This window comes from Gossypium arboreum, chromosome 3, assembly GCF_025698485.1.
Source record: "Gossypium arboreum isolate Shixiya-1 chromosome 3, ASM2569848v2, whole genome shotgun sequence".
Taxonomy (NCBI): Eukaryota; Viridiplantae; Streptophyta; class Magnoliopsida; order Malvales; family Malvaceae; genus Gossypium; species Gossypium arboreum.
Genome location: NC_069072.1, coordinates 1,779,636 through 1,803,007, shown reverse-complemented (window position 1 = coordinate 1,803,007; position 23,372 = coordinate 1,779,636). Strand labels below are relative to the sequence as shown.

At 32.3% G+C, this 23,372-nt stretch overlaps 5 protein-coding genes, 1 long non-coding RNA gene and 1 other non-coding gene across 10 annotated transcripts; 4 read left to right on the top strand and 3 right to left on the bottom strand.

Annotated features, from left to right (window-relative positions):
* Positions 1-572: 572 nt before the first annotated feature.
* LOC108474932 (probable CCR4-associated factor 1 homolog 11) lies at positions 573-2,350 on the bottom strand. Its single transcript, XM_017776963.1, has 4 exons — positions 1,591-2,350; positions 1,040-1,134; positions 790-975; positions 573-656 (listed from the first exon to the last, which is right to left on the bottom strand). Exons 1-4 carry the CDS (start codon positions 2,348-2,350, stop codon positions 573-575), a joined length of 1,125 nt encoding a protein of 374 aa, XP_017632452.1.
* A 598-nt stretch (positions 2,351-2,948) lies between these two features.
* On the bottom strand, positions 2,949-5,275 carry LOC108474841 (protein NONRESPONDING TO OXYLIPINS 2, mitochondrial-like). Of its 2 annotated transcripts, none has more exons than XM_017776866.2 (3): positions 4,983-5,275; positions 4,797-4,915; positions 2,949-3,251 (listed from the first exon to the last, which is right to left on the bottom strand). In XM_017776866.2, exons 1-3 carry the CDS (start codon positions 5,129-5,131, stop codon positions 3,232-3,234), a joined length of 288 nt encoding a protein of 95 aa, XP_017632355.1. In that variant the 5' UTR covers positions 5,132-5,275; the 3' UTR covers positions 2,949-3,231. The 2 variants fall into 2 exon arrangements, with proteins under 2 accessions (XP_017632355.1, XP_017632356.1); XM_017776867.2 differs by lacking the exon at positions 2,949-3,251 and adding an exon at positions 3,972-4,238.
* Positions 5,276-5,672: 397 nt separating this feature from the next.
* Positions 5,673-8,145, top strand: LOC108474732 (NADH dehydrogenase [ubiquinone] iron-sulfur protein 8-B, mitochondrial-like). The gene is made up of 8 exons (XM_017776742.2): positions 5,673-5,916; positions 6,307-6,388; positions 6,726-6,779; positions 6,873-6,964; positions 7,064-7,177; positions 7,524-7,591; positions 7,659-7,770; positions 7,856-8,145. The coding sequence occupies exons 1-8, from the start codon at positions 5,863-5,865 to the stop codon at positions 7,949-7,951; spliced, it is 672 nt and encodes a 223-aa protein (XP_017632231.1). The 5' UTR covers positions 5,673-5,862; the 3' UTR covers positions 7,952-8,145.
* Positions 8,146-8,863: 718 nt separating this feature from the next.
* Positions 8,864-9,538, top strand: LOC128290207 (uncharacterized). Its single transcript, XR_008279851.1, has 2 exons — positions 8,864-9,190; positions 9,261-9,538. It is a non-coding gene; the product is annotated as an uncharacterized LOC128290207 (long non-coding RNA).
* On the top strand, positions 9,408-9,479 carry TRNAQ-CUG (transfer RNA glutamine (anticodon CUG)). The gene has a single exon. It is a non-coding gene; the product is annotated as a tRNA-Gln (tRNA).
* A 148-nt stretch (positions 9,539-9,686) lies between the features above and the next one.
* Positions 9,687-13,672, bottom strand: LOC108474580 (probable LRR receptor-like serine/threonine-protein kinase At2g16250). 3 transcript variants are annotated; one of them, XM_017776550.2, is made up of 5 exons: positions 13,408-13,672; positions 11,077-12,457; positions 10,796-10,924; positions 10,680-10,705; positions 9,687-10,482 (listed from the first exon to the last, which is right to left on the bottom strand). In XM_017776550.2, exons 1-5 carry the CDS (start codon positions 13,442-13,444, stop codon positions 9,935-9,937), a joined length of 2,121 nt encoding a protein of 706 aa, XP_017632039.1. In that variant the 5' UTR covers positions 13,445-13,672; the 3' UTR covers positions 9,687-9,934. The 3 variants fall into 3 exon arrangements, with proteins under 3 accessions (XP_017632039.1, XP_052881341.1, XP_052881342.1); XM_053025381.1 differs by having other exon boundaries at positions 11,077-13,672; XM_053025382.1 differs by having other exon boundaries at positions 10,482-10,597; positions 11,077-13,672.
* A 6,365-nt stretch (positions 13,673-20,037) lies between these two features.
* Positions 20,038-20,999, top strand: LOC108474522 (glycine-rich RNA-binding protein GRP2A-like). The gene is made up of 2 exons (XM_017776468.2): positions 20,038-20,260; positions 20,508-20,999. The coding sequence occupies exons 1-2, from the start codon at positions 20,147-20,149 to the stop codon at positions 20,844-20,846; spliced, it is 453 nt and encodes a 150-aa protein (XP_017631957.1). The 5' UTR covers positions 20,038-20,146; the 3' UTR covers positions 20,847-20,999.
* The last annotated feature ends 2,373 nt before the right edge of the window (positions 21,000-23,372 follow it).

Here is a 23,372-nt window from a genome sequence, read left to right as displayed (position 1 = left end):
TTATAATCTTACTTGAGAACTACTTTATATAAGCACTTACTTAAGACACAAGTTTTTCCACCCGATTAGGATATAGATTATGAAATAAATACCTAAAATTTTATTGGGAAAAACTTAACCTTATTCTGAAAATTTTAAAAAGTAATTATGAATTATTTAATAATTATGGAAGTAATATTAAAATAAATAAATTCTAGTAAAAACTAATTAAAATTAATTAGTAATGGTAAAAAAATTAATAGTTAATGTAATCTTTTAATATACTCAAATTATGACCTGTTTTATATTAAATAAAATATAATCCATCCTTAAATCCTTAATTTTTTAAGTTTCAGCATCTTTTTCCCACTCAATTGAAGTAATAATATAATTATTTTTGTTAGAACTGTTATATTTTATAAATATACTTTTATTTAACATTTGCTATATTATAAGGTTCAGATTAAATAAGAAAATAAATATCTGTGTTCACAATTTTTTGACATGTGGTTCTCTTCATTTACAACACTTAATTTTATTTTGGTGGAACCTGGGATGCCAAGTTATCTGATCCCCTCTTGAGGAACCTCATCTTACTGAGAAATTGTCTTAGTCTCTGCTGCTTCAGAGACATCTTTAGGGACAGAATTCCCTCTTGCTCTCTTAGGAACATAAAACTGAATATAACATGCATACGTAGATGCAAAATACATATATCAGTTCCACCCCAACAGACATAGTTGGTGCAGTTATTCCTTGCATAGTGCACTCAATATTTTGAGGTTATTAGTTAAGTCACTATTCGCGAACCTGCTTCTGGCAATGGTAGCGCTTCCGAGCGCAATCAGCTGAACAAGAGTTGCAATGGTAATCAACAAATGGTCCCTCAAGTCTCAACAAATCATCAAGAACTGCAGACTCTGGAAGAAACCCAGATGGCATGCATGGAGTTGAAAGGTTAGCTTTGGGAACAACTGATGGGCGTGATTCAATCACCTCAAAGTGAAACAAATTTTCAAGCAAAGAATCCTATCCCGTCACCATCATCATCAGCACTGACCACCGCAGAATCACCTGGATGAAAGTTAATCAAACCCCAGTAGTCCAAGAACCCCAATGCTTCCTGCTTTGCATCCAAGTCGCCTACTTCAGTATCTGGCACTCAATTTGTACACTCGGAATTGCATGAAATTTCTTCATAATCTTTTTACGTAAAAATTTGACCTTTGAATTATGGAAAAAAAGCCTACAGCTATACGATGGTTGAACGAACAAACTCCGGTCTTATGTTATTTCATATTTTCAAATAGTAATCGTGTTGAAAAATTCATGAAATATTTTTATGACATATTATTAAGCAAATTCCCTAACCGAGAAGTAACAATATTTGCATCTGATTATGTATGTAATTTATCCTTTCTTATTAAATACTAATATGTAATTCATTCATTACAATGATGTTTTCGATAACATTGCTTTTATGTTTCTAAACAAAAGAGGCTAAAGAGAGCAAAATGTTTCATCCTACAGTTTGAACTAGTCCGTATAATGCTAGGGGAGGCAGCAATATTTGATTTGTCTCGTTCCACTTAGATTCAAAAACATTCTCACTCTTGAGCTTCATAAAACATCGAAGCGTGAGTAGACTATCCGACCCGGCTTGATGACTTGATCCGGTAATACGAGCCACATTTAATGCTTGAGCTATTTTCTCTAAACCGCCTAGCAGCCCCAAGAACTTGAAGGTGTATTTGAGGTCGAAAATGTTGTAGCCAAAGAAATAAGCCAATTGATGCACGAACGAGTGAAGATGCAAAGGCAGTGGACTTTGAGTAAGAATCTTTAGCATGAATCCGAAGTCATAAATGCCGTGAAAAGTAATCCAGGTAATACTTTTCAGACCATAGCAGTTGAAAAGCAAGCCGTAATCCCAAAACTTCTTTGCAAAATCTTTAGAATCAATCCCTTTCTCTTTATTCTTCTCAAAATCTATCCCTTGACGTTTGAGCAGCTCGATCGAATCGCTAGCATAACGGTCTCGATTGATATCGAAATCTTTAAAATTAAATTCCCAAATGTAAGAAAAGGGAGAATCAAAGTTCGGTAAATTACCCTGAGCATTTGAAAGACTCAAGCCGAGCTGAATAATTTGAAGCGCGTCAACATTCAACTTCATGTAGTGATAATTGATAATCGGATTGCCTTCACGGATCATTTGCTTACTAGGTTTAAATATCGTCCCCGGAAATTCAATATCTATAGATACAAAAGGATACCTCAAAATTGCTGCCTTAATCATCAAAAGTTCACTGTCCAAATCTTCAGCAAAAACTTGTCTCACAACGATGGATTTATTGCTAGAATTCGACATAGTTAATCACAATAATTTCTCTCTATTTTGTAGTGTTTGGTTACTGTCTCTGTTGAGTGCCGACTTTAAAATTATTTTTAACCTTACTTATTGAATAGATATAATTTCACTCAACTGAGCTAAGATTATTTATAAGCCCCACAGTTAATTCCACCTCAATTAGGATTTATCTTTTTAGCTTTTCAATCCCTCCTCAATTAGGATTTATATAAGCTTTTCTTTTCTAGTTTTCATTTAATCTCACTTCAATTAGGATTTAACTTAGAAAATAAATACCTAATTAAAAATTAATTATGGATATTTTTAATAATTATAGAAATTAAATTAAATTCTAGTTGTAATAGTAATAATGAAACACGACAATAAATTTAATCATATCCGTTGGTCTCTGTTTTATAACGTTTAATTATATTTAAGTAAAATTATTTGTATTTTTTGAAAAATTATTTATATTTATTTACAAGTACTAATGATATGATGTGAGTACGTTATTATTCATAATGCATTGACAAAACATTAAATATTTTTCGGATTTATAATTATCGATCAATGGATTATGAAACAAGTACTGAAATTAAAAAATTATTAACCTTTACCGTTTTGAAACAACACCAAAAACACAATGTAAATGGCATTGCATTTGACTTCAATCTTTTGTCCACAAGTATATAAAATCATCATATTCGGATACAAACAGTCAAATGTGACAATATACAATGTCTCCTCAATGTTTTTGGGGGAAAAGAAAAGAAAACTCAATTTCTGCCACAGGTAGAAAATGATTCCAGCAAAGAGATGAGAAATGCAGAAAAGGGATGAAAACGAACTGCTGGTTGACTGCAAGACAGTTCGGTTTGGAATGACGGAAGCTCTCACTCTTGTCACCGAGGAACCGCGAAGTCTAGGACACAAGGAAGAAAAATGGAAGATAATCAATAGGAAGAAAAGCTTGGCCGAAATATCTTTTCGATCTCTGCTGATTAGAATAAAAGTATGAAGCAAGTTGAAAGAGAAAAGCATGCAATAAAAGGGTATATTACAAAATCCGCAATAACAGCCTAGGTTCGGAACAAGCAAGGTCTAAGAACATCGAGTGATAGAAGACTGATGAGCATCAATTAAATATGAGGATTTTTGATATGGACACTGTACAGTGATTCCTTAAATACCGTATCGACAGCCTAACAGATTCATCATGCAATATATGGAGATGGAAGTGTATAGGAAAGGTATATCGTAAAATCTGCAATAACATTGTAGGTTTGGAACATGCAACATCTACGGACTTCACTTTGAAAGTGATTTAAGACTGATGAGCATCACTTAAATACGAGGATTTTGAAACGGACACTGGACGGTGATTCCTCAAAACCATATGGAAGGCCTAACAGATTCATCACAGAGGGACAACAAAAAGCATGCAATAAATGGAGATGAGAGTTGCTATATAGCAATGTTATATTGGAACAAGCAGGGTCTAAGAACTTCACTTTGCAAGCAATTAAAGACTGAATCACTTAAATACAAGGATTTCGATATGGACACTGGACAGTAATTCCTCAAAACCATATGGAAGGACTAACAGATTCATCACATAGAAACATCAACAAGAAAAATCCCATTATCTTGAACAAATTTGAATACCAAAGCAAAAACAGTATGTCATCCCTATCATTCAACCCATCATAAAGAAGCTCGGGATTCGAAACAAATAGTAAAGGAAAAAAAAATCTGTAGACCCTAAAAGTTAAATGCATAATTTCAGAATACAAAGACAATCTTGAACAATTTGATTTCCATTGACATAGATTTCTATAAAAAAAAAAAGATCATATGCCTTTCATTGTCCAACAAAGGATCCAGCTTTGTCACAATGGTGTTGCAAGTCCTATTTTTGCATAAAGTGGGAAAGCAAGTTAGTGTATTGCTGAAAATTATTGTATTTTTTATGGGGACTAGATCAAATTAGTCCCTCTATTATTAAAAGGATCAATTTAGTCCTTATAATATTAAAAAGGATCAAATAAGTCCAAATTGTAACAGAGATAAGCTCACTATATAAAGAATATCTTGAAATTTATTATTAATTGCTGTTCAATTCCAAACAAAAGATTTCATTTGCAAAACCATAAAAAACAGTAAATGATTTGACCTTATTTGATTCTTTTCAGTAGTTCAGAGACTATACTGATCTATTTAGTAGTAGAGGGACTAATTTGACCAGGTCCCTATAATAGAAGGCCACTCAGGTCCATTCACCTTTTTTTATTTATATATTTCCTCATAAAAATTATAACTAAGAGCAACACAAAAATCATTTCTATCTAAAATCTCCACTTTGGGTTCTTGAAAAAACATCGAATGGAACTTAGGGAAGTAAACAAAAATGAGAATTAATGCACAAGAAGAATTAAGGAAAAAATCCAAAAAAAATAAAAATATGAACCTTGAGAGAGCCAGCTCCAGAAGGAAGAATCAACGGCGATGTTTGATTGTAATCGAGCAGAAGCAATGGCACTATGAAGTGGCATCATCGACTCTACTCCTCCCAACGCCGATACGATCCTTCAAATCGAAAGGAAAGTTAAGAATTTGACACAAAATTTAGACGGAAAATTGAAAAAGAAAGTACCTTGAAGCGCAAGGGAGGGTTCTTGTTGATGGAGAAGAGAAAGGAGAAGAAATGGGTTTTGGGGTTAGGGTTCTTAAATTAAGGGATTTGGGTCGAGAAGAGAGGGATCTAGAAGCCGCCATTAATGCTGTCCTGCAAAACGACGTCATTTTCTTGCTTGCTTGGTCTTCTGGCTGGTGAAAACCAGAGGCGAAGAATTAGGAGGCCAAGTTCATCCTTAAACCCTATAATTCAGATTCGAGATTTTAGATCTAAAAATGACGCCGTAACTGAACTATTACTAAGTTTATATTTTAGTTAACTTTAAAGAGTTATAAAATAATCATTAAATTATTCGTAAATTTTTATTTAATTTATTGGACTGTTAAAATTACTGATATATTAATCTTTTTATGTGAAATAACTTTGAACATTACGATTTTTTTTCAATATCTAGCTCATATTAGCTTAGATTTAATATATATTCTTTTATTCATTGATAGGTATTAATCCATTTTATGAATCGTTAAATCGTCGCTTAAAACTTACTTTCCAGATTTAAAAAAAAGTTAATAAAACTTCAAATAGTTTAATAATATTTTTGTAATTTTTTAAAGTTAAATAATTAAAATGTAAGCTTATTAATAATTTAACGTCCTTTGCGTTATTTACTAAAAAAATTGATTCTACAGGCCCTGGCCCAATCTCAAAGGAGCAATAGGCTTGCAATTGGATCACCGAAACGATGCCGTTACTTGTCATCCTAAAATGATCTGAAAACTGGAAATAAACCCCCAATTAACGAGCAGGTTCTCCTGTAGCTTGGTTTTACAGTCCGATCGGCGAAGACCTTAATCGTCTTCAAGTACCGTTAAATTAACCAGCAACGAAAAGAAAATCAATGGCTGCGATCTTCGCTCGCAACTCTCTCACCGCTCTCAGAGCTCGACATCTCGTAATAAGAACTCACTTTTCTCCTCTTTATTTTTTTATTTGAAAATTTTCGTTTCACTTAAACTCTAGATTTGTAATTTCATGGAATCGATTATAAATTCTCCATTTCCGTTGATATAGGCTAGGGGAATTAGAATGTTAGGATTTTTCTGGCATGCGGTGATTTAATTTAGGAAATGAATTAAGGAAAAGGGGAAGGCTCCGTAAGTAACAGTTTAGGTTAGAGAAGATGTTTACGTTGTTTGTAATATTAAAATTTTCTGTTTTAATTGCTTTTTCTGTCGACTGAAAATGCTATATTAACTTCACTTTATTGATTCAGTGTCATCAGGCATCGTTATGATTTTCTAGGGTTCTTTGTTTTACTGATTACTTTGTTATGTATGAATAGGCTTTGTCAGGGCAAGCGTTGCAGGGTTCATCACAACACTATGGGCTGCGACTCGGTGCACACTCCTATGGCACCATGAAAGGTTGCTCGACTCTCTCTTTGTAATTCATTTTTATTATAAATCTCGTTATTTTGAAAGGGGAAGTATTTGAGAAATCTTTGGAGGATGGATGTAAAGTTAAGAATATGAATTATGAGAATGTTTTTTGCTATTAATCGGGAGAGACTGAGAGATGTTTTGAATTTTGAAACAGCCTGCAATGGGGAATAAGTGCTCAAAAACCATTCTACTCAAAAACCACTCTAAGACTGCCTATTACAGCTTTTTTTCAATGCATGTTCACTAGCCTAGGTGTTTGAATTTTACTTAATATTTAGATGTCTTGGCTCATTTATGTTTTCATGTGTGTAAACTGTAGATGATGAAGAAAGAGAGCAGCTTGCAAAGGAGATTTCGAAGGACTGGAGTTCTGGTAATTTAAAGCACTGAAATGTTCTGCGTTCCGTAACTTGTTACATGATCTATTTTAGGGAATAATGATTTGTTATGCTCTGCTGAATTGCAGTTTTCGAGCGAAGCATAAACACATTGTTTCTAACTGAAATGGTTAGGGGTCTCATGTTGACACTCAAGTACTTCTTTGAACGAAAAGTTACTGTAAGTGTCTTTTTATTTCCTTCTCTTTGGGGGTGGGGGTGGAGTGGACATTGAAGCAAATGCTTGAATTATGATACTAACATGGCTTCTCTTCTGCAGATTAACTATCCTTTTGAGAAGGGTCCATTGAGCCCTCGTTTTCGTGGGGAGCATGCTCTCCGCCGATATCCAACTGGAGAGGAACGTTGCATTGCTTGTAAACTTTGTGAAGCTGTAAGTTGAAGCTTCATCTTATTGACCCCATTATCTAAATTGCTTCTTTTATTGGGTGGGAATAATACCATGATGGCATTGCCTATGGGCTTTAACTTTTGAGTCTGTATTTTGCTTTAGATTGAAATACTGAGATTTAAACAGATATTATGGTCACTTAATCGATTCCTTTACTATATTTTCTTTGTGTTGTCTCTATTACTCCCACTGGTTATAGAAGGGAGCCATGTCTGCAATCAGCAAATGTTTGGACCTGGTCAAACCGTGCTCGTATTTGCTATTGAAGTTTACTTATATGGATTAACTATCACGATTTATTTCTCATGAAGTGGTTGTGGTTTTATAGATATGCCCAGCACAGGCAATCACAATAGAGGCTGAAGAACGAGAGGACGGAAGTCGTCGGACAACAAGGTGCATCGTCTCTCTTCTTCTTCTGTTATTGTTGTCTCCTTTGTCTGACATCAGTTCAATTTTTCAGGTATGACATTGATATGACCAAGTGTATCTATTGTGGACTTTGCCAAGAGGCATGTCCTGTTGATGCAATCGTTGAAGGACCCAACTTTGAATTTGCCACCGAGACTCATGAGGTTCATCTTCTTTTTAATTAAATCATAAACAGCTACTATCCCTTGCAAGTTGAAGTAAAATTTGTTATTGTCAATGATCTTGCAGGAACTTTTATATGACAAAGAGAAGCTGCTCGAGAATGGTGACCGTTGGGAAACTGAGATCGCAGAGAATCTCAGATCCGAAAGCCTTTATCGCTGATGTTGTTCCTCTACTTTTTTTCTTGCTCAGTTGCTGAAAATAAAATGATACATGCATGTTCTTGCAATGGCATATACCATGTTTTTAGGGCATTGACACTGTGAATCTATGCTATGAATTATTTTGTTTTTGCTACATTTTAATGCAATGATGGATAAATGAATCCTGTGGAAATCCTAGGTTCAGGGAACAAATTTTCAATTTGTAAAACTTTGCCAAATGAGAAGTGACAAGATCTTTCTGATTTGTTTATTATTATTATTTGATATACTGATGGAGTTCGGATCCTTTTTCATATTTTCCTGAATTTTTAATCCGAGTTAAAAAAAACTCGTTGCCATTCCTTGGTCAAGTAAATAGGTTTTAAAATTTTCATATTTTAGATTAGTGTCAATTTCAAGTTTGGTCGTTTTAGGTTTTTTTAGATTTACGTTATTTCAGGTTCAGGTCATTTGAGTTGGTTACTTTGATTTTTCAATATAAATTATTATTTTGTTCGGGTCATTTCAAATAATTTTAATTTTATAAATTAAAATTTTTGGATTAAAATAATTTCAAACTCAAATTATTTCAATTTCGGATCATTTTAGATTTAAAAATTTTTTATTCAAGTTGGACAATTCGAGTTACTACTTTTATAATCAAATTGAATTTATATTTTGGTAAAGTCAGAAGCAAAGTTGTTTAAACCGAAGTGGATAAGTCAACTGGATTGAAATTTGATGGAAACAGTGGTTTGAAAAGATAGGTTAGACCAATTAACTAGTAAATCATTCGAGAATTTAAGTTAAAAACTACTATTGAACTGATTGAAAGGGTTTTTTTTTCTTTTTAATTCTTGTATTTTTAATAGTTTATTTAATTAAATTCAACGAATAAAAAATCAGGTAGAATAATAGAAATGACATCACAAGAACTGCACAATCCAATTGCAAAACGTTCCCTCCAATAAAATTATGCCATATAGATATTTCTTACATGTCAGCCCTATCACTCCATACACCCAACATGAAACATGCTCGTCTTTCTGATTTCTCTTCATAGCAAAAATGGAGTTCAAACGGAAATGCTAACATCTTTTTACTTAGGATTTACTGGAAGAAAACCGGAAAAAAAAAGAAAGGGCAATGTTCTTCTTTATTTGGATCAAGCCTACTGTCGTTCTTAAAGCTTAAAATGTTTCTTCAAAATTTTACTTGTTTCGAGCAGTTTTCTCCTCAACCCTTATGTCTGGAGCAGGTAGACTAACCATTTATTGCTTTACATAATGTGAGTGTCGGAGCATTATATAATGAATATGTTGTTTCAGGTGGAGAGAGGTGACTTTTGACTTTTGAGTACGGAGGACAAGGTGAGGTGCGGTGGTTGAAGGATATACGGCGGTGGATGGGGGTGGTTAGATTGGCAAACGTTACTTCCCTTTGTTCATATGAAAAAATAAAACGTGACATCAGATGGTTCCATGGTCTAGTGGTCAGGACATTGGACTCTGAATCCAGTAACCCGAGTTCAAATCTCGGTGGAACCTCTATCTCCTTTTTTTTTTCTTTTTTTTTTTTAAATTGTCAATTCTAATTGTTATTAATGGATCTTTCAATTGAATCCATGTTTGTCTGTTTATCTCCTTTGTATCTTTCGATGGAATAGTAATGCATGTCTGTTTGTTTATATCCTTTATATATATATATATGGATACACTTTTATCACCAATTTCATGACCATATAAATAACACTCTTTTTCTCAATTTGTAATCTAAACAATTTACATAACAAAGAAAAACAAAGATCAATTACAGATTAAACTGTAAAAAGCTTGTTTTAAACCCTGAAAACAAGCTGTTGAAAATCGAATCCGAACAAAAAACCATCGTATATGTGCATATTGGAAGTCTTGAAAAAACCCGATTTACCTTTTCGGGTACCAGCCAAAAGGTCTTATTAACAAAAAAGAATAAAAGAAACAAACTAAATCTAATCTGCTAGTTACGACGGGAGTCTTTCGGTTTCTTGTGGTGGTGGCTCAGGGAATATGAATATCTCCTTCGAATGGTGTTTATGGGAGGATGTATGGTCGGCTCCACCTTCAGCTCTAGTGGTGGAGGCTGCTATATCGGAAGAGCTTCGACGCCAGCTACCGAAAAGAGCAGTGTTCCATGAACCTCTTGAGGATGTTGTTCTAAGCCTTGCGGAGCTTGAATGATCCTCCCTAACTACCCTTAATGGATTTTCCAAAGCTTTGAGAATGTATCTCATTAGGGGTCGCCTAGACGGTTTCAAGTTGAGACATGATCCAGCAACGATGGCCATGGCCCAGACTTCTTCCAATAGATCCTCGTCCACGAGAAGAGATGGGTCTAAAATTTTTGTCACAAGTTCTTTATCGTATATACTGATATATGGTAGTGTTTGTTCTAACCATTCCTTCATCTCGGTTTCACTTGATGCATTCATGTCTAATTTACCAGTTACCAGTCCAAGTAAAACCGTCCCGAAGCAGAAAACATCATATGCACATAATGCCGTAGAAGAATCTAGCCATTTTACAAATAAAAAAGGAAATTTCAGCAAAAGCTCAAGGATATCACGACAATAGGTGCTGGTTCCTATACATGCGACCATATAAGAGATGGAACAAACGCATTGGGCCTAATACGATAAGAAATCAATGAATGAATGGCGATCGAGATCTAAATAAGCTTGAATTTTTACAAACAAAAAGTACACGTACCTGAAGAACCCTGTTCTGATGATGACCTGCATGCAACAATGAAAAGCCGTATGAAACCCTTTATCAAGTAAAATAAATTCATCATGTGTACAAGGATGACCCTATGGAATACTCACCGTGGCAACTGCAGTAATCTTGTAATTCCATTTTGACGGCCATCGTCTTCTTGAAGACAGACCTCACTCAAGCTCCCTAGTCGTACTTCAAATTTATCATCGAGGAGTATACTACTAGCTCGAACATCTCTTCAACAACATAAAAAAAAACATATTGTTGATACAAAGCAGATTTATAAACACGGAAACATACAAAATCTTCATCATACGATTGTTTGCCTACATAAAGCGCAACTAAATTCGGAAATTTAAGCATAAAAAAAGGGAAGCTGAAAAAATACCTATGGACGATCGGTGGTGTGCATTCATGATGAAGATAAGAAAGGCCTTCGGCAGCTCCTATAGCGATTTTCAATCTTGTTATCCAATCTAACGACTGTAAACCATCAGTTTCCGAATTGATTTTCCTGTACAAAGAACTCAACAAGTCCCCGTTCGGCATATATTTATAAACCAAGAATTTTTCGTTCTCTTTCTCCAAGCAGTGTCCCAATAGGGGAACCAGTCGTGTATGCGTAAATCTGTTAAAGAAATCCAATTCTGATAAGTACACTTCCTTTTTAATCGATTGCAAATCGACCCTTTTGATGACAACAGGAAGCCCACTTTCTAAGATACCCTTGAAGAGATCCCCAGAATGGCCGTGCTTGATGAGGTTCGCTTCGGTGAAATCACCGGTGGCTTGAAGAAGTTGCTGATATGTAAATAGATCACCTAGGCTCGAAAAATTAATAGCTAATCCAGGTGAAGGAGGTGTTGTTTCAGCACAGACTGGTCCTACATCAATCCCTCTATGACTTACTCTCCTTCGTGTACGGACACGTAGGACCAGCAATAGAAACAGCGTTAGTAGCATGATAAATCCGGCTCCGCCTAAAACTGCAGCCAATATAATTCTATTTCTGTTGCTGTTACTCTTCCCACTTTCGGGAGCTGGAGGCCCGAAATTATCGAAACTCAGGCCCCTCTCGCCATAGAATGATACACAATCTGTCAAAGTCCTCTGATTTGACACGTTTTGGAGACAATTAGTACCGAGTGATGTATTGCCAAGCACGAAATCTGGAACACTGCCTTCAAAATAGTTTTCCGACAAATTCATAGAACTGAACCGCCTGAGTACAGTCGTGAGACTTCCATAAAACTTGTTCCCGGAAATGTCGAGTACTGCAGCAGTGGCATTATCATACGAAGCAAAATTCGGCAGCTCGGTGGTGAAGTTATTGTGAGAGATATCGAGCAGGTTCAACCCTGATATTGACCATATTACTTCAGGGAGTTCACCAGTGAAACTATTGTTTCTAAGGACTATAACCTGCAACAAACTTGGAGATCGGAACAAATTGACCGGCAACAAACCAGTGAGACCGTTGTTCCCTAAGACCATTCTCTGCAAATTCCGTAAACCACTAAGATCTTCCGGTATCAACCCTGACAAACTGTTATTGCTGAGATCAAGGTCAACCAAGCTATCGAGGTCCCCAAGTTGTGCAGGTATCGAAAACTTTAAACTATTGCTTGAAAGATTCAAGATTTGTAGTCGCGAAAGTGCCCCAATGCCTGGAGGAATCGACCCGGTAAGCAAATTCTTTGAAAGATCAAGAACCGAAAGGCTTAACAATCGACTCAAACTCGAAGGAATCGCCCCGGTAAGCCTATTATCTGACAAATACAGAATACTCAAGTTACTCAAATTCCCAATACTCGAAGGTATAACACCAGTGATATTACAAGACCTAAGGTCCAACACTTGTAGTGTCAACAACCGTCGGCCAAACCAATCCGGGATCGAACCAGGAAGCAAGAACTTAGAGGCATTAAAAGAGACCAAACGCGTAAAATTCACAAGGGAATTGACGGCGAACCGCGGGTTTTGTCTACCGACCGTGGTCCTTCTAAACCCGGATATGTTAATCCCGAAAACACTACCGTTTTCACATCGTATACCGTTCCAACTCGAACAAGGATCAACTTTTCTAGGCCAATCCCTACTTGTAAGCCCCAAAGATGATCTAAGTTCAAACAAAGCTGTAAACTCGATACTCGAACTCAGTCGCTGCTCGACTGTAGGCTTGAACAACAGCGACAACAACAATAGATAAAATAAAACTAAAGCTACCCCTATATTTCTCTGATCCACCATGGCTCATAAAACCCTAAACCCAATTCTCATATTATCTACTATACATAATATTCAATGAGAATTTAACAAAAATAAAAGAACTAATAATAAAAATAATTTCTTACTTAGAACCCAATGAAGCTCTTACCTTGACAGACAAAAACTCGTACTTTTTCTTTTTGGTTTAAATCTCTATCAACTTTTCTTCATCTACTCTGTGTGTTTTTTAATTTCTCAATTTCTTTCAGTTGACAAAATAGACAAAAATGAAAGTTTGAATCAATAATTAGTAAAAAAATCTTAATTAATTAATTAATTAATCAATCAAGGTTGGTCAAAAACTAAAGTGGTGGACTTTGAACACTCTGTCTCTTTCCTTTTCAAGCACTGACAAATCAACTTATCATAAAGAAAAATAGAAACTTTCAGAGAAATAGCAATAAAAAAATAAGGTAAGAAATTAAACAAGGAATAGTAAAAGAGATTGAACCGGTGATAGGGATTGAAGTCTGAACCGGTGGCACCATTTTCGTCTCACGACAGAACCAGGTCCGGCGCCGTTAATCTCGTTTAAAACCGGTTATATAACCAAAGCTTCAAACATTACATTCTCTTTCTTTTTTTCGTTGTTTTTGTAAGAAAAAAGGGATTTTTTTTCGTGAATTTTTTAAGCTGAATTTGTTTAAGGAAACTCACTTTACTGCTAATTGTTGACCCCAAAAAATACAGAGAGATCCTAATCTTTTAACAGTTGTTTTGGTGCTGGAATTATCTGTTCTTGCTATTTAAGCAAACACGTTTTACTTTTCCTTAAATTTTTGTGTACAATTTGGGTTTTAGTCCCTTTATTATGCTCAAGTTTAGTTCTAATCCCTGTATTTTAAATTCTCAATTTTTTTTTCCTTTAAAAATATTACTTTCAACTCATTATAGTGACTTGATCAGTTAGACTCGTTTTGGGTAAAGTTTGGATTTATATTTTCAATTCAATTTATTTTATTATCTTATAATTAATTATAAATAAAAATTATTTTATTAAAATTTTAATCAATAAAATATGTCTTTTGGGTAAACCAAGTTCAAGCTCTAGTCTGAATTTTTTTTAGTATAGCCCTTTAATTAGAATGATTTTTTATATATAAATTATATCAATATTTTAATTATTTAGACTAATAATATTATAATAGTAATAAATGTAAAAATGTATTTATTAAAATCGTAATTACATCGTCTTGTAATTATAAGAAATTTTAATGCCATTAAATTTAAAATTTTTAATTACATTTTAAACATAAATTAAAAGCAGGTATTAAAATTTAAAATATACTCAATTTAGTTAGATTTATTATTATTAATAATTATAAAATATATTGCAATTACATCCAAATTTATTTATTTTAACCCTATTTTGAATTTTATTCAAGTTTTTAGTCAATGCAAGGAGTAGGTGGTTGTGAGATTTTTGCTTTGCTTGAATTATTTATTTATTTATTTATTTTACTATTGAATGATTATCTTAAATATATTCTTATTGAATATACATCTTTCCTTTGACTAAGTTTAATCTTTTTGTTGGGTTTTGATAATGATGAGATAATGGAATAAATTATCCATATTCAAACTCTATGTACTTTTATTTTATTTTAATTATATTTTTATTAGGTCAAATTCTATTATTAGTTATTATATTATGGGTAAATTACAGATTTAGTTTATATATTTTATATCAGTACTTTTAGTCCTTGTACTTTTTAAATTTTAGAATTTCAGTCCTAAATTTTAGAATTTTAGTCCTAATCAAACGGTAGATATTAAATTCGTTAAGTTAAACTATATTGTTTCTAAAATCTTACGCGACAAACACATTGTTAATAATATTTGTTGCAACTCATTTTGTATAATTTATCATATTTATTGGCATATTTTTACCTAAATATTTTGAATACTCACTTTTTATTTAGGATTTTGAGCAGCGATATACAAGAATATAAGTGGTGAAGTTACTTGATCTAGCGAGAGTATTATTTGAAGAATCCTAATGTGGTTTACTTATAATATTCGGAGAGATATTGTTTTTAAAAAAGAAGATAACTCTCTATTTCATATGGTTTGGGAAGCATTTTTTGGATTAAATTAAAGAGCATTAATCGATCGTACTAGTTGGATATTCAAATTTCACGCTATTTGTATATTGAAAACATGTTTATTACTTTATGGATAAGTTCATGGGCGAATTTAAAATTTTTTTTAGGGAGTCGAAATTTAATAATAAAATTTTAAGATACTAAAATATAATTTTATAATGTAATTATTTCATCATTTTTTAAAGAATTAAACATAATTTTATTCATTTTGGGGGTCAACGTAGAATTTCCCTATAATTTTTTTTTAATTTAATCGTTGTATGAAGTACTTAAATAACAATTTTTCATTTGAGGGAGGGCCAATGCCCTTGCCTACCTCTCCCAGATATTCCCTTGGATAAATTGAATGAGCATTGTTTTGTTCATTAGAGAAGCGTGAATTAGGTTGTTTCTTTAGTTGCAACTTATAATTCAACCGACAAATAAGTCAACACTAATAAATATTATCATATGTATAATTCTATGTCAATTTGTTATTTCTACGTAATACTCACAAAAGCTACTTTATTTTAGTTAATGAATTCATGATTGGGGATTCAAAATCAAAACAATATAAGAATTAAAAATGATTAAATTTAAAAATAAGAATCTCAATAGTGATGATTGGTTAAATAATTATTTCTTATACATTTTTTTATACTTGGGAAATTTCATAATTTGAACCTAAATCAGTAAATTTAAAATTTTAATGGAGTTAAAGTTTTTTTTGAAAATTTTTAAAGTATTATTTATTTTGGAACCATAAAGTCTTCTCGGAGTTAATATTGTCATTAGTTAAGATTTTTTTATTAAGTGCTTGAAAAACTATTTAAGAAAATGAGTTCAAGCCTTATCAAGATGAATGCGTGGCGCACAATCACTTACCTCTTCAAATGTATATTTTCGATCATGGAGATAACCAAGTGTGTAACAAAAGGGGAACAAGAAGGGATCCATGCTCCATTTAGTTATTGTTAATACAATATTTTTAACTTTGTCCCTCTAAATTTCATAATCTTATCTTCGCTCCTTAAACAATTTTCTAAGGCTAACATTTATTTTTTGTTAATTTTGTCAACTAATTTAACATATATTTTTAAGATATGGTGATGTGACATATAATTATTGATATTTTTAAACAATTGGACAAATATTATATTTTTCATTTTTATTATATGTGAAAAAGCATCAAACTATAAAAAAAATGTCAATATGATGTATATCATGCCATCACATATTTAAAAAAAAAGCAATAAATATTACATATTTAAAAAGTAAACAAACTATAAATGTTGAAACTACAATAGAGAGACTAAATCCAAAAGAAATACATAGTACAAGTACCTTTTAAAAATTTGACCTTTTATATTATAAGAAAAAAGAAAAGTAATTTGGATGGTGTCTTTGTCGTCGTCATCATCTTGATTTTCCTCATGTGATTGGAATATTATCTTCAATGGTGTCATTATCATGGTCGTTTATTATTTTTCAAAGTAGTTAATTAGATGAATAGATAACATCGTAAAAGTAGTCAACAAAAAAATAAGGGGAAATTTCAAAGTTGGTCATCCAATTTTCATAAGTTTTTATTTTAGGTATTGAAAATAAAAAAATTGTGAAATGAGCACTCATATTGCATAATTTGATCATTTTAATCACTTGAAATTTTGTAATTAATAAATAATTTATATAATTCCCATCTAAATATTTGAATTTCCACGTCATGATGATTTGGAAATTCCAACTCTCTAAAAAAAGATTAAATGTTTTTAAATCTATCCTGATTTCCAAAGAGTGTTCTAACTTTACCCATTTTATCATCAGCCAGGGGTGTAGTTAGGGAGGTTGGCAGGGGCTTATCTCCTTAAAATAAAAAATTTTTCACTTAAATCTTTTAAAATTTTAAATTAATAAAGGTAAAAATTACACTTTATCCCTAAAATAATAAAAAAATTATTTTAATCATTTAAAAATTATAAAGATATAAGTTATTAGGATGGTGAAATTGTATTTTTACTATATTAAATATTATAATTTAATTTCGGCCCCTAACAAAATTTTATGGCTTCACCCCTGTCATTAGCTCTGCCAAATCTTTAGCAAAAGTCAATTCATGGTTGGAAGCTTGCAAGCCATAAGCTTTGGCCTATTCCAATGGTGTGCCCTCCTCCACTCTCAATCTCAAACCCACTACCAAAACCTCATAAAACACCATAAGTTGACCCAAACTTAATTCCACCAACACCACTGTCTACCCTTCAACATCCATACCCAAAGTTACAAATGAATCAACCCCGCTTGTTTTTTCTGTTGATAGGTTAGATTCTCGGTTGAACGTTAGGAAACCCTACCAAAAATGGAGTCTTTCCCCTATATCCCAGTGCCTCGACTAGTGCTTTTCCTAAGTGGTGGATATTTTTTTTAGGCTTTTAGTCATATGTATTCCCCTCTTTGAGTGTGCTAGTAATAAGCTGGGAAAGTCAAATCCATCAAGGCGAGGAAAAACTAGTTTGAAAGTAGTCCTCCTTGAAGTTCCTTTTAATTGAATGTGGTAAGGATAAATAGAAATGCAATCTCTGAATTTCTGTCATCCAACCTACAACCCAAATCTCCATCATTAGGAAAAATGAAAAAGCCTTAAACTAAAACTTGAAAAACAAAAAAGGAATAAATTTAAAAAATAAAATATAAAAAAAGTTGTTTTGAAAGATGATCGATTGAACGAAGTCCTCAATGTTCTACTTCCAAATCTTGACAGCGGGTTCGATGTCAATAATGAGAAGAATAACATGGCTGAGAACCCAAGCAATCGAACAATCAGAGGAGGAGATCAAAAGACATTAACTCTCGATTTCAAAGTAAGATTTGAAGAGTTTATGTCCGTTTAGGCAAAACTAATGGGAGATTTGAGACGAGGAGGAACAAATGAGAGTTCTAGTGAGCCTAGCTATTGGAAAAAGACCATCAAATGCGACGGCGATAAGTTGGAAATGGCAAGGGTACCTTTAATTCTTTGTTATATGGTTGTAACTTATGGTGATTGATGCCCTATAAATAGATTTGTATATACTCTTCTCTCTTGTTCATACTATAATTCTTTTAGTTTTATTATACGTTATCAACACGATCTTTCTTAGAGTGATAGTTTTTTTATTGACGATCAAATTTATCCTCCATAATTTTCAAGATCTTAGACCACAAGATGCAAATTTTTTATAAGAAATTTCTTTTATTTAATGTTTCATATCTAATTATATTTTTGCTAATTCATGATCAATTATAATTGCTTTGGTTAACTTATTTTAATTTTTATATTCTCAAGGATGGTGAAAATTTTGATATCGTTATCTATATGAAATGGGGAAATAAGATTAACTCTCAAAGTTTACTATTGATAAATTTTGATTAGATTTACATCTCCTATTAGAGTTTAATTTGTTTACTTATTGATAAATTCATCAAGTCTCAACATTTAACAAAAAAGACGCATCAACTTAATTAGATTTCTACTTTTACATTATTTTTCAATAATAACATCTTTAAATATTAAATCGACTTGATATATGGTTTAAATATTTGAAATTATATTCTTTTAAATTTTGATTTCATGGGTTACTTGAAAATGAATATTGATTGACTTATTTATATCTCTATAGTATGCAATTTTGTGTTGATAAACCAATAGACTTATGATTGTTGGTAAATCAATGAATTTTATGATTGTTCAGATTTAATTTAGTTCAGATAAAGATTGCGTTCCTCTAAAGCCTCTTCTTAAATTGGTTATAGAATTTGAAAATTTTCAATACCCGTACATGTGTAAAGATAATTTTCGAGGAGTATCTAAACTGATTTTTGAGTCGATTCTAATCTAGAATTTCAAAGTTTAATTGTTGTTATTTTTAATTATTGAAATTATTTTAGTTGAAAACATTTTCATAAATTTACAAATGAGAATTACTATATTAATGAGGCCATTGACATTTTTATGGACCTTGTTTGTATTAATTAATTGTTTCATAAGAAGTATAAAAAAAAACTCGCGTGGTTTAATTTTACAAATGTAATATATTTTGCCCCCTGTGCATCCTCAAGAAACTTGTAACTTTTGTAAAGATGTCAAAGGTAATTCATACGCTTTATATTATTCCATTAATTAATTATTTAGAGAAATGACATAAGTAATTCTAAAAGGAAAAGATAAATGAACATAAACGGTTAGATTTTGAGTTGAATTTCATGCACGTTTGCAATGATGGATATGAAAAAATTGCTAGTCCTTACATTATGTCTGATTTTAATGTTTAACATGTGTCTTTTATTCATACGTTTTATTTAATTTTGTCTCTATACATTACCTAACTAGTTGCATTATTTTATATCTTTCGAAGTTTGGATTTTTTATGACATATTAATTGATGTTACTTTTATTTGGGACTTTTAAACATGATTGATTGATTGTTTAATCGAGGTTAAATTTTTCTGATATTAGTTTTTGTTTAAATAAATAATCTATCAGCATGAATATAAGTATATCTAATAAGATTTGTTTCATTCCTCGAAGAGAATACAAATTGGTGGCATAATAAAAACCACCATAGGAATAGTCGTAGTACTTCTGATCACCACGGAAAGTTGAAACCTACAAAACAAAAAGAGTTCTAAAGATAATATATTAAATGTACAAAATTAATTCGAAGCTCTAAAAGAACTAATATATTAAATCTATTATATTGGGTAATAATTTTGTATTACAAAACTACCACTTTTCTTTTAATTTGTACTATGTAATGGTAAATCAGAAGTTTACTAGTTCATATATATTTATTAGTTATGTATAATCGATTAAACCGTTCCGATCAATAATGATGCGATAAATGAGAATTTATATGGATGAAAAATCATTATTATTATTATTATTATTATTATTAACCTACCCAAACAAACCAGAAAATAAGTAACCATAGTTAACCTCACTCTTCTTTTTCCCTCTATAAAAACTAGGTCTAGATCTCTTCATCTCTCATTCTCTTCTATCTCCAAAATACCCTTTCCATTTTCCCTTTATTTCCTTTGCCGCCCCTAGGGTTTAATTACATTCCGCACATGGCTTCTGCAGATGTCGAGTACCAGTGCTTTGTCGGAGGTCTCGCATGGACCATCAACGACCGTGCTCTCGAAGAAGCCTTCAGTGCTTACGGCGAGATCGTCGATTCGAAGGTCCGTTTGTCGCAGTGATCGGACTCCAGATCTGACTCGAATCCAACCCGACCTGGGCCTCCATGTCTATGATCTGTGATCCTTGATCTGTTATTTTGTGTTACTACTCGATAATCTCTTGTTACTATTCTAAACTGTTTTCTAAAGTCTCGCTGGTACGTTCCATCTTCATACCCTCTGGGCCGAAGATCGATCGATTCTAACAATTTTTAGTTTTTTTTTGAGATTTTGTTGATTTTTTTTCCAGATCATTAACGATCGTGAGACTGGAAGATCCAGAGGCTTTGGCTTCGTTACTTTCCGTGATGAGAAATCGATGAGAGATGCTATTGAAGGAATGAACGGTCGGAGTCTCGATGGAAGGAATATAACCGTCAACGAAGCACAATCTCGCCGAAGCGGCGGCGGAGGTGGTGGTGGAGGATTTGGAGGAAAAGGTGGGTACAACCGTGGTGGCGGCGGTGGATATGGTGGTCGGCGTGAAGGTGGATATGGAGGTGGTGGATACGGAGGTGGACGCCGTGATGGTGGTGGATACGGTGATGGTGGATCTCGTTACTCAGGTGGCGGCGGTTCTTGGGCTTAGGTTAAGGCGTTTTAGGGTTTGAGTGAGCTTCGGCGCTTATTTTAGGGTTTAATGGGTTTCCTTGTTAGTGTCTGGTTTCTATCGATATTTTTTCTTGTATTATCAGGAGTTTTAAAACATGAAAGTGGAATGAAGTAAATGCTTTCTTTTCAATTCATTTGTTACCTCTCTTTTTTATTTTTATATGAAGAGAGGAAAATAAACAAATAAACATTTCTTTAAATAAATAAATTGATTAAAAAATATTGTATAAAACGGTGATAATTTTTCATAATAATTTCCAAGGTGAGCAAGCTGTCAACGCCGGTACGGCGGTCTCTCAGCGATTTTCGGTAGTTCCTTTTCTCTTCCTCCCATGCATGGCGGCGCTGTTAATAAAAAACTATGGTTTTTGTAGGGTTTTGTCCTTCGTAACTTTTGAGCTTTAGGCCCATAATGAAATGATATTAAGTTTATTTTTGAAAATATAAATTTATTTTATATTTTTTTACAATTTTATTTCTTTTAAATATCCTCAATTTTTTAGACAACTAGACACGTGATAGTTGGATTATTACATTTTGAAAAATATTATTATCAAATGAATTAATTTAATCTCTATATTATTTTAAAAATTAAATAAAATTAAATTAAAACTAAATTAAAATTTACATGTATATAATAAGGCATATATTAATTCAACTCATGAACATCTTTACTTATTATGGTCTAGTAATAACGGGGTGTGACAAAAATAACCCAATTAGATCTATTGTATGGACTATAGAAAATTTAGGTTTGGGTTGAAGTTTTTGCACCACTGTCTAAAACACCACCAATAAATTTATTATATGGAAATAAGGTTAATTGTATCATTTGGTACTTAAATTTAATTTTAAGGTTCAATTTAGTACTTTATTTTTTTTGTCTAATTTAGTACCTAAGTTTGACTTCAAGGTATAATTTAATATATAGGTTAAACAACATCATGTGGCCTGGTGAATGTTTGACAAATGTGCTATTGTAAAAAAAAACATAAAAAAAAACTCATGTATTAAATTGAATGTCGAAACAAATTTGTTCTCTTTGATTCTTAGATTCTCCATTACTCTTGTATGAGGATCAAAATGAAAGTTTGTGACAAAAGTAAGAAAGGACACCAAAGCAAGCTAGGTAAAAACAACAAAAGCCACGAGTGGAACAAGCACAGTGAGTATGCCGGGGACGGAGCACCACCACCAACCCCTTCAAGGCCATACTATAAGTGAAAACAGTAGAGAAAAAGCAAAGCAAGTAAACGGAATAGTAAAGAAAACGATAAAGGAAAAAAAGGAGCATGGTTGAAGAAAGGAAATAGCGAGTTAAGGTCTGAAAAAAGGGGGCCGCCACAAGCACAAAACTCTGTTATAATGCTTTTGAATTTTGAAATTTTAGTCCTAACCAGATGGTAGCAGTTAAATTTATCTGATTAAAATTTACTATTAGTCTCGTATTATGTGTGAGATTGTAGATTTAGTCTATGTTCTCCAATTGAATTATTCTTAGTTTTTATATTTTTTAAATTTCGAAATTTCAATTTTAATGCAAACAACAATTGTTAATTTATTAACTGGTTTTTTGTGAGTAATAAGTGAAAACAATAACCTAACATTTGATCTAGCCTAAAATTATAAAGTTTTAAAAGCACAATGACTAAAAATGATCAAATTATAATACAAGGACTAAATGCACAATTTACACATAGTAAGAAGAGTTCTAATATAGGTTAAATTATGTTATTGGTCCATGTACTTTACGAAAGTTGTGGATTTAATTTCTACACTTTAATTTGATCATTTTTAATTTTTGTACTTTTCAAATTTTAAAATTTAATTATCACCAAACAATAATGTTAAATCCATTAAGTTTTGATATTTCCAAAATCTAACACAAAAATATATCATTAAATATGTAATACCATGTTAACTGATTATTTTCACATATTATTCACTAAATATCTAATTAATGGGTTGGCAAATATCATTTGCGTCAAGATTGAAATTTCAAAATTCGAAAAATACATAAACTAAATCTATAACTTTCACACAAAATACAGGAATCAATAGTAGAATTTAACCTCTATATTGATTACAAAATAACGAAACAGACACGAAGCCGACGTTGACTTTTATATATGCACCTTAGGGAAAAGGACAGAACAAGATCAGCATAAGAACATACGAATCTTTGCCCCCACCATATCTTGCTTTGGTCTCTTTGAATCTTCCAACATTAGAATCAATGTACGATGAAAAATACCAATGTACAATTTTTGTATAAAATTCCAATACCATATATATATAATATATACTTCTTCCATGCTCTAATTCATAACTCGAAACCATTTAGATGAGATCAAAAACTTTCACGATATCATTATTTAATGTTTTTGACAAATACAGGGACAATGTTAGAGATCATAGAGCAATTTGTAATTTAAATCTAGTCCTTTTGAGATGAATTTTTAAGATAAAAGTAATACAGAATCCTAGGAGTCAGATTGTATTT

Excerpts from the sequence above, each read along its gene's own strand:
- LOC108474932 (XM_017776963.1), bottom strand. The coding sequence starts at position 2,350 with ATGTCGAATTCTAGCAATAAATCCATCGTTGTGAGACAAGTTTTTGCT. Across the intron at positions 1,135-1,590 it reads ATGTTTTATGAAGCTCAAGA|ATACTGAAGTAGGCGACTTG; the intron begins GTGAGAATGTTT and ends ATTGAGTGCCAG. Across the intron at positions 657-789 it reads GCTACCATTGCCAGAAGCAG|TTTTATGTTCCTAAGAGAGC; the intron begins GTTCGCGAATAG and ends TGTTATATTCAG.
- LOC108474841 (XM_017776866.2), bottom strand. The coding sequence starts at position 5,131 with ATGACGTCGTTTTGCAGGACAGCATTAATGGCGGCTTCTAGATCCCTC. Across the intron at positions 4,916-4,982 it reads ACCCTCCCTTGCGCTTCAAG|GATCGTATCGGCGTTGGGAG; the intron begins GTACTTTCTTTT and ends TTCGATTTGAAG. Across the intron at positions 3,252-4,796 it reads CTGGAGCTGGCTCTCTCAAG|ACTTCGCGGTTCCTCGGTGA; the intron begins GTTCATATTTTT and ends CTTGTGTCCTAG.
- LOC108474732 (XM_017776742.2), top strand. The coding sequence starts at position 5,863 with ATGGCTGCGATCTTCGCTCGCAACTCTCTCACCGCTCTCAGAGCTCGA. Across the intron at positions 6,780-6,872 it reads TTCGAAGGACTGGAGTTCTG|TTTTCGAGCGAAGCATAAAC; the intron begins GTAATTTAAAGC and ends GCTGAATTGCAG. Across the intron at positions 7,178-7,523 it reads CTTGTAAACTTTGTGAAGCT|ATATGCCCAGCACAGGCAAT; the intron begins GTAAGTTGAAGC and ends GTGGTTTTATAG.
- LOC108474580 (XM_053025381.1), bottom strand. The coding sequence starts at position 12,938 with ATGGTGGATCAGAGAAATATAGGGGTAGCTTTAGTTTTATTTTATCTA. Across the intron at positions 10,925-11,076 it reads ACACCACCGATCGTCCATAG|AGATGTTCGAGCTAGTAGTA; the intron begins GTATTTTTTCAG and ends ATGTTGTTGAAG. Across the intron at positions 10,483-10,679 it reads ATCAGAACAGGGTTCTTCAG|ATTCTTCTACGGCATTATGT; the intron begins GTACGTGTACTT and ends TAAAATGGCTAG.
- LOC108474522 (XM_017776468.2), top strand. The coding sequence starts at position 20,147 with ATGGCTTCTGCAGATGTCGAGTACCAGTGCTTTGTCGGAGGTCTCGCA. Across the intron at positions 20,261-20,507 it reads GCGAGATCGTCGATTCGAAG|ATCATTAACGATCGTGAGAC; the intron begins GTCCGTTTGTCG and ends TTTTTTTTCCAG.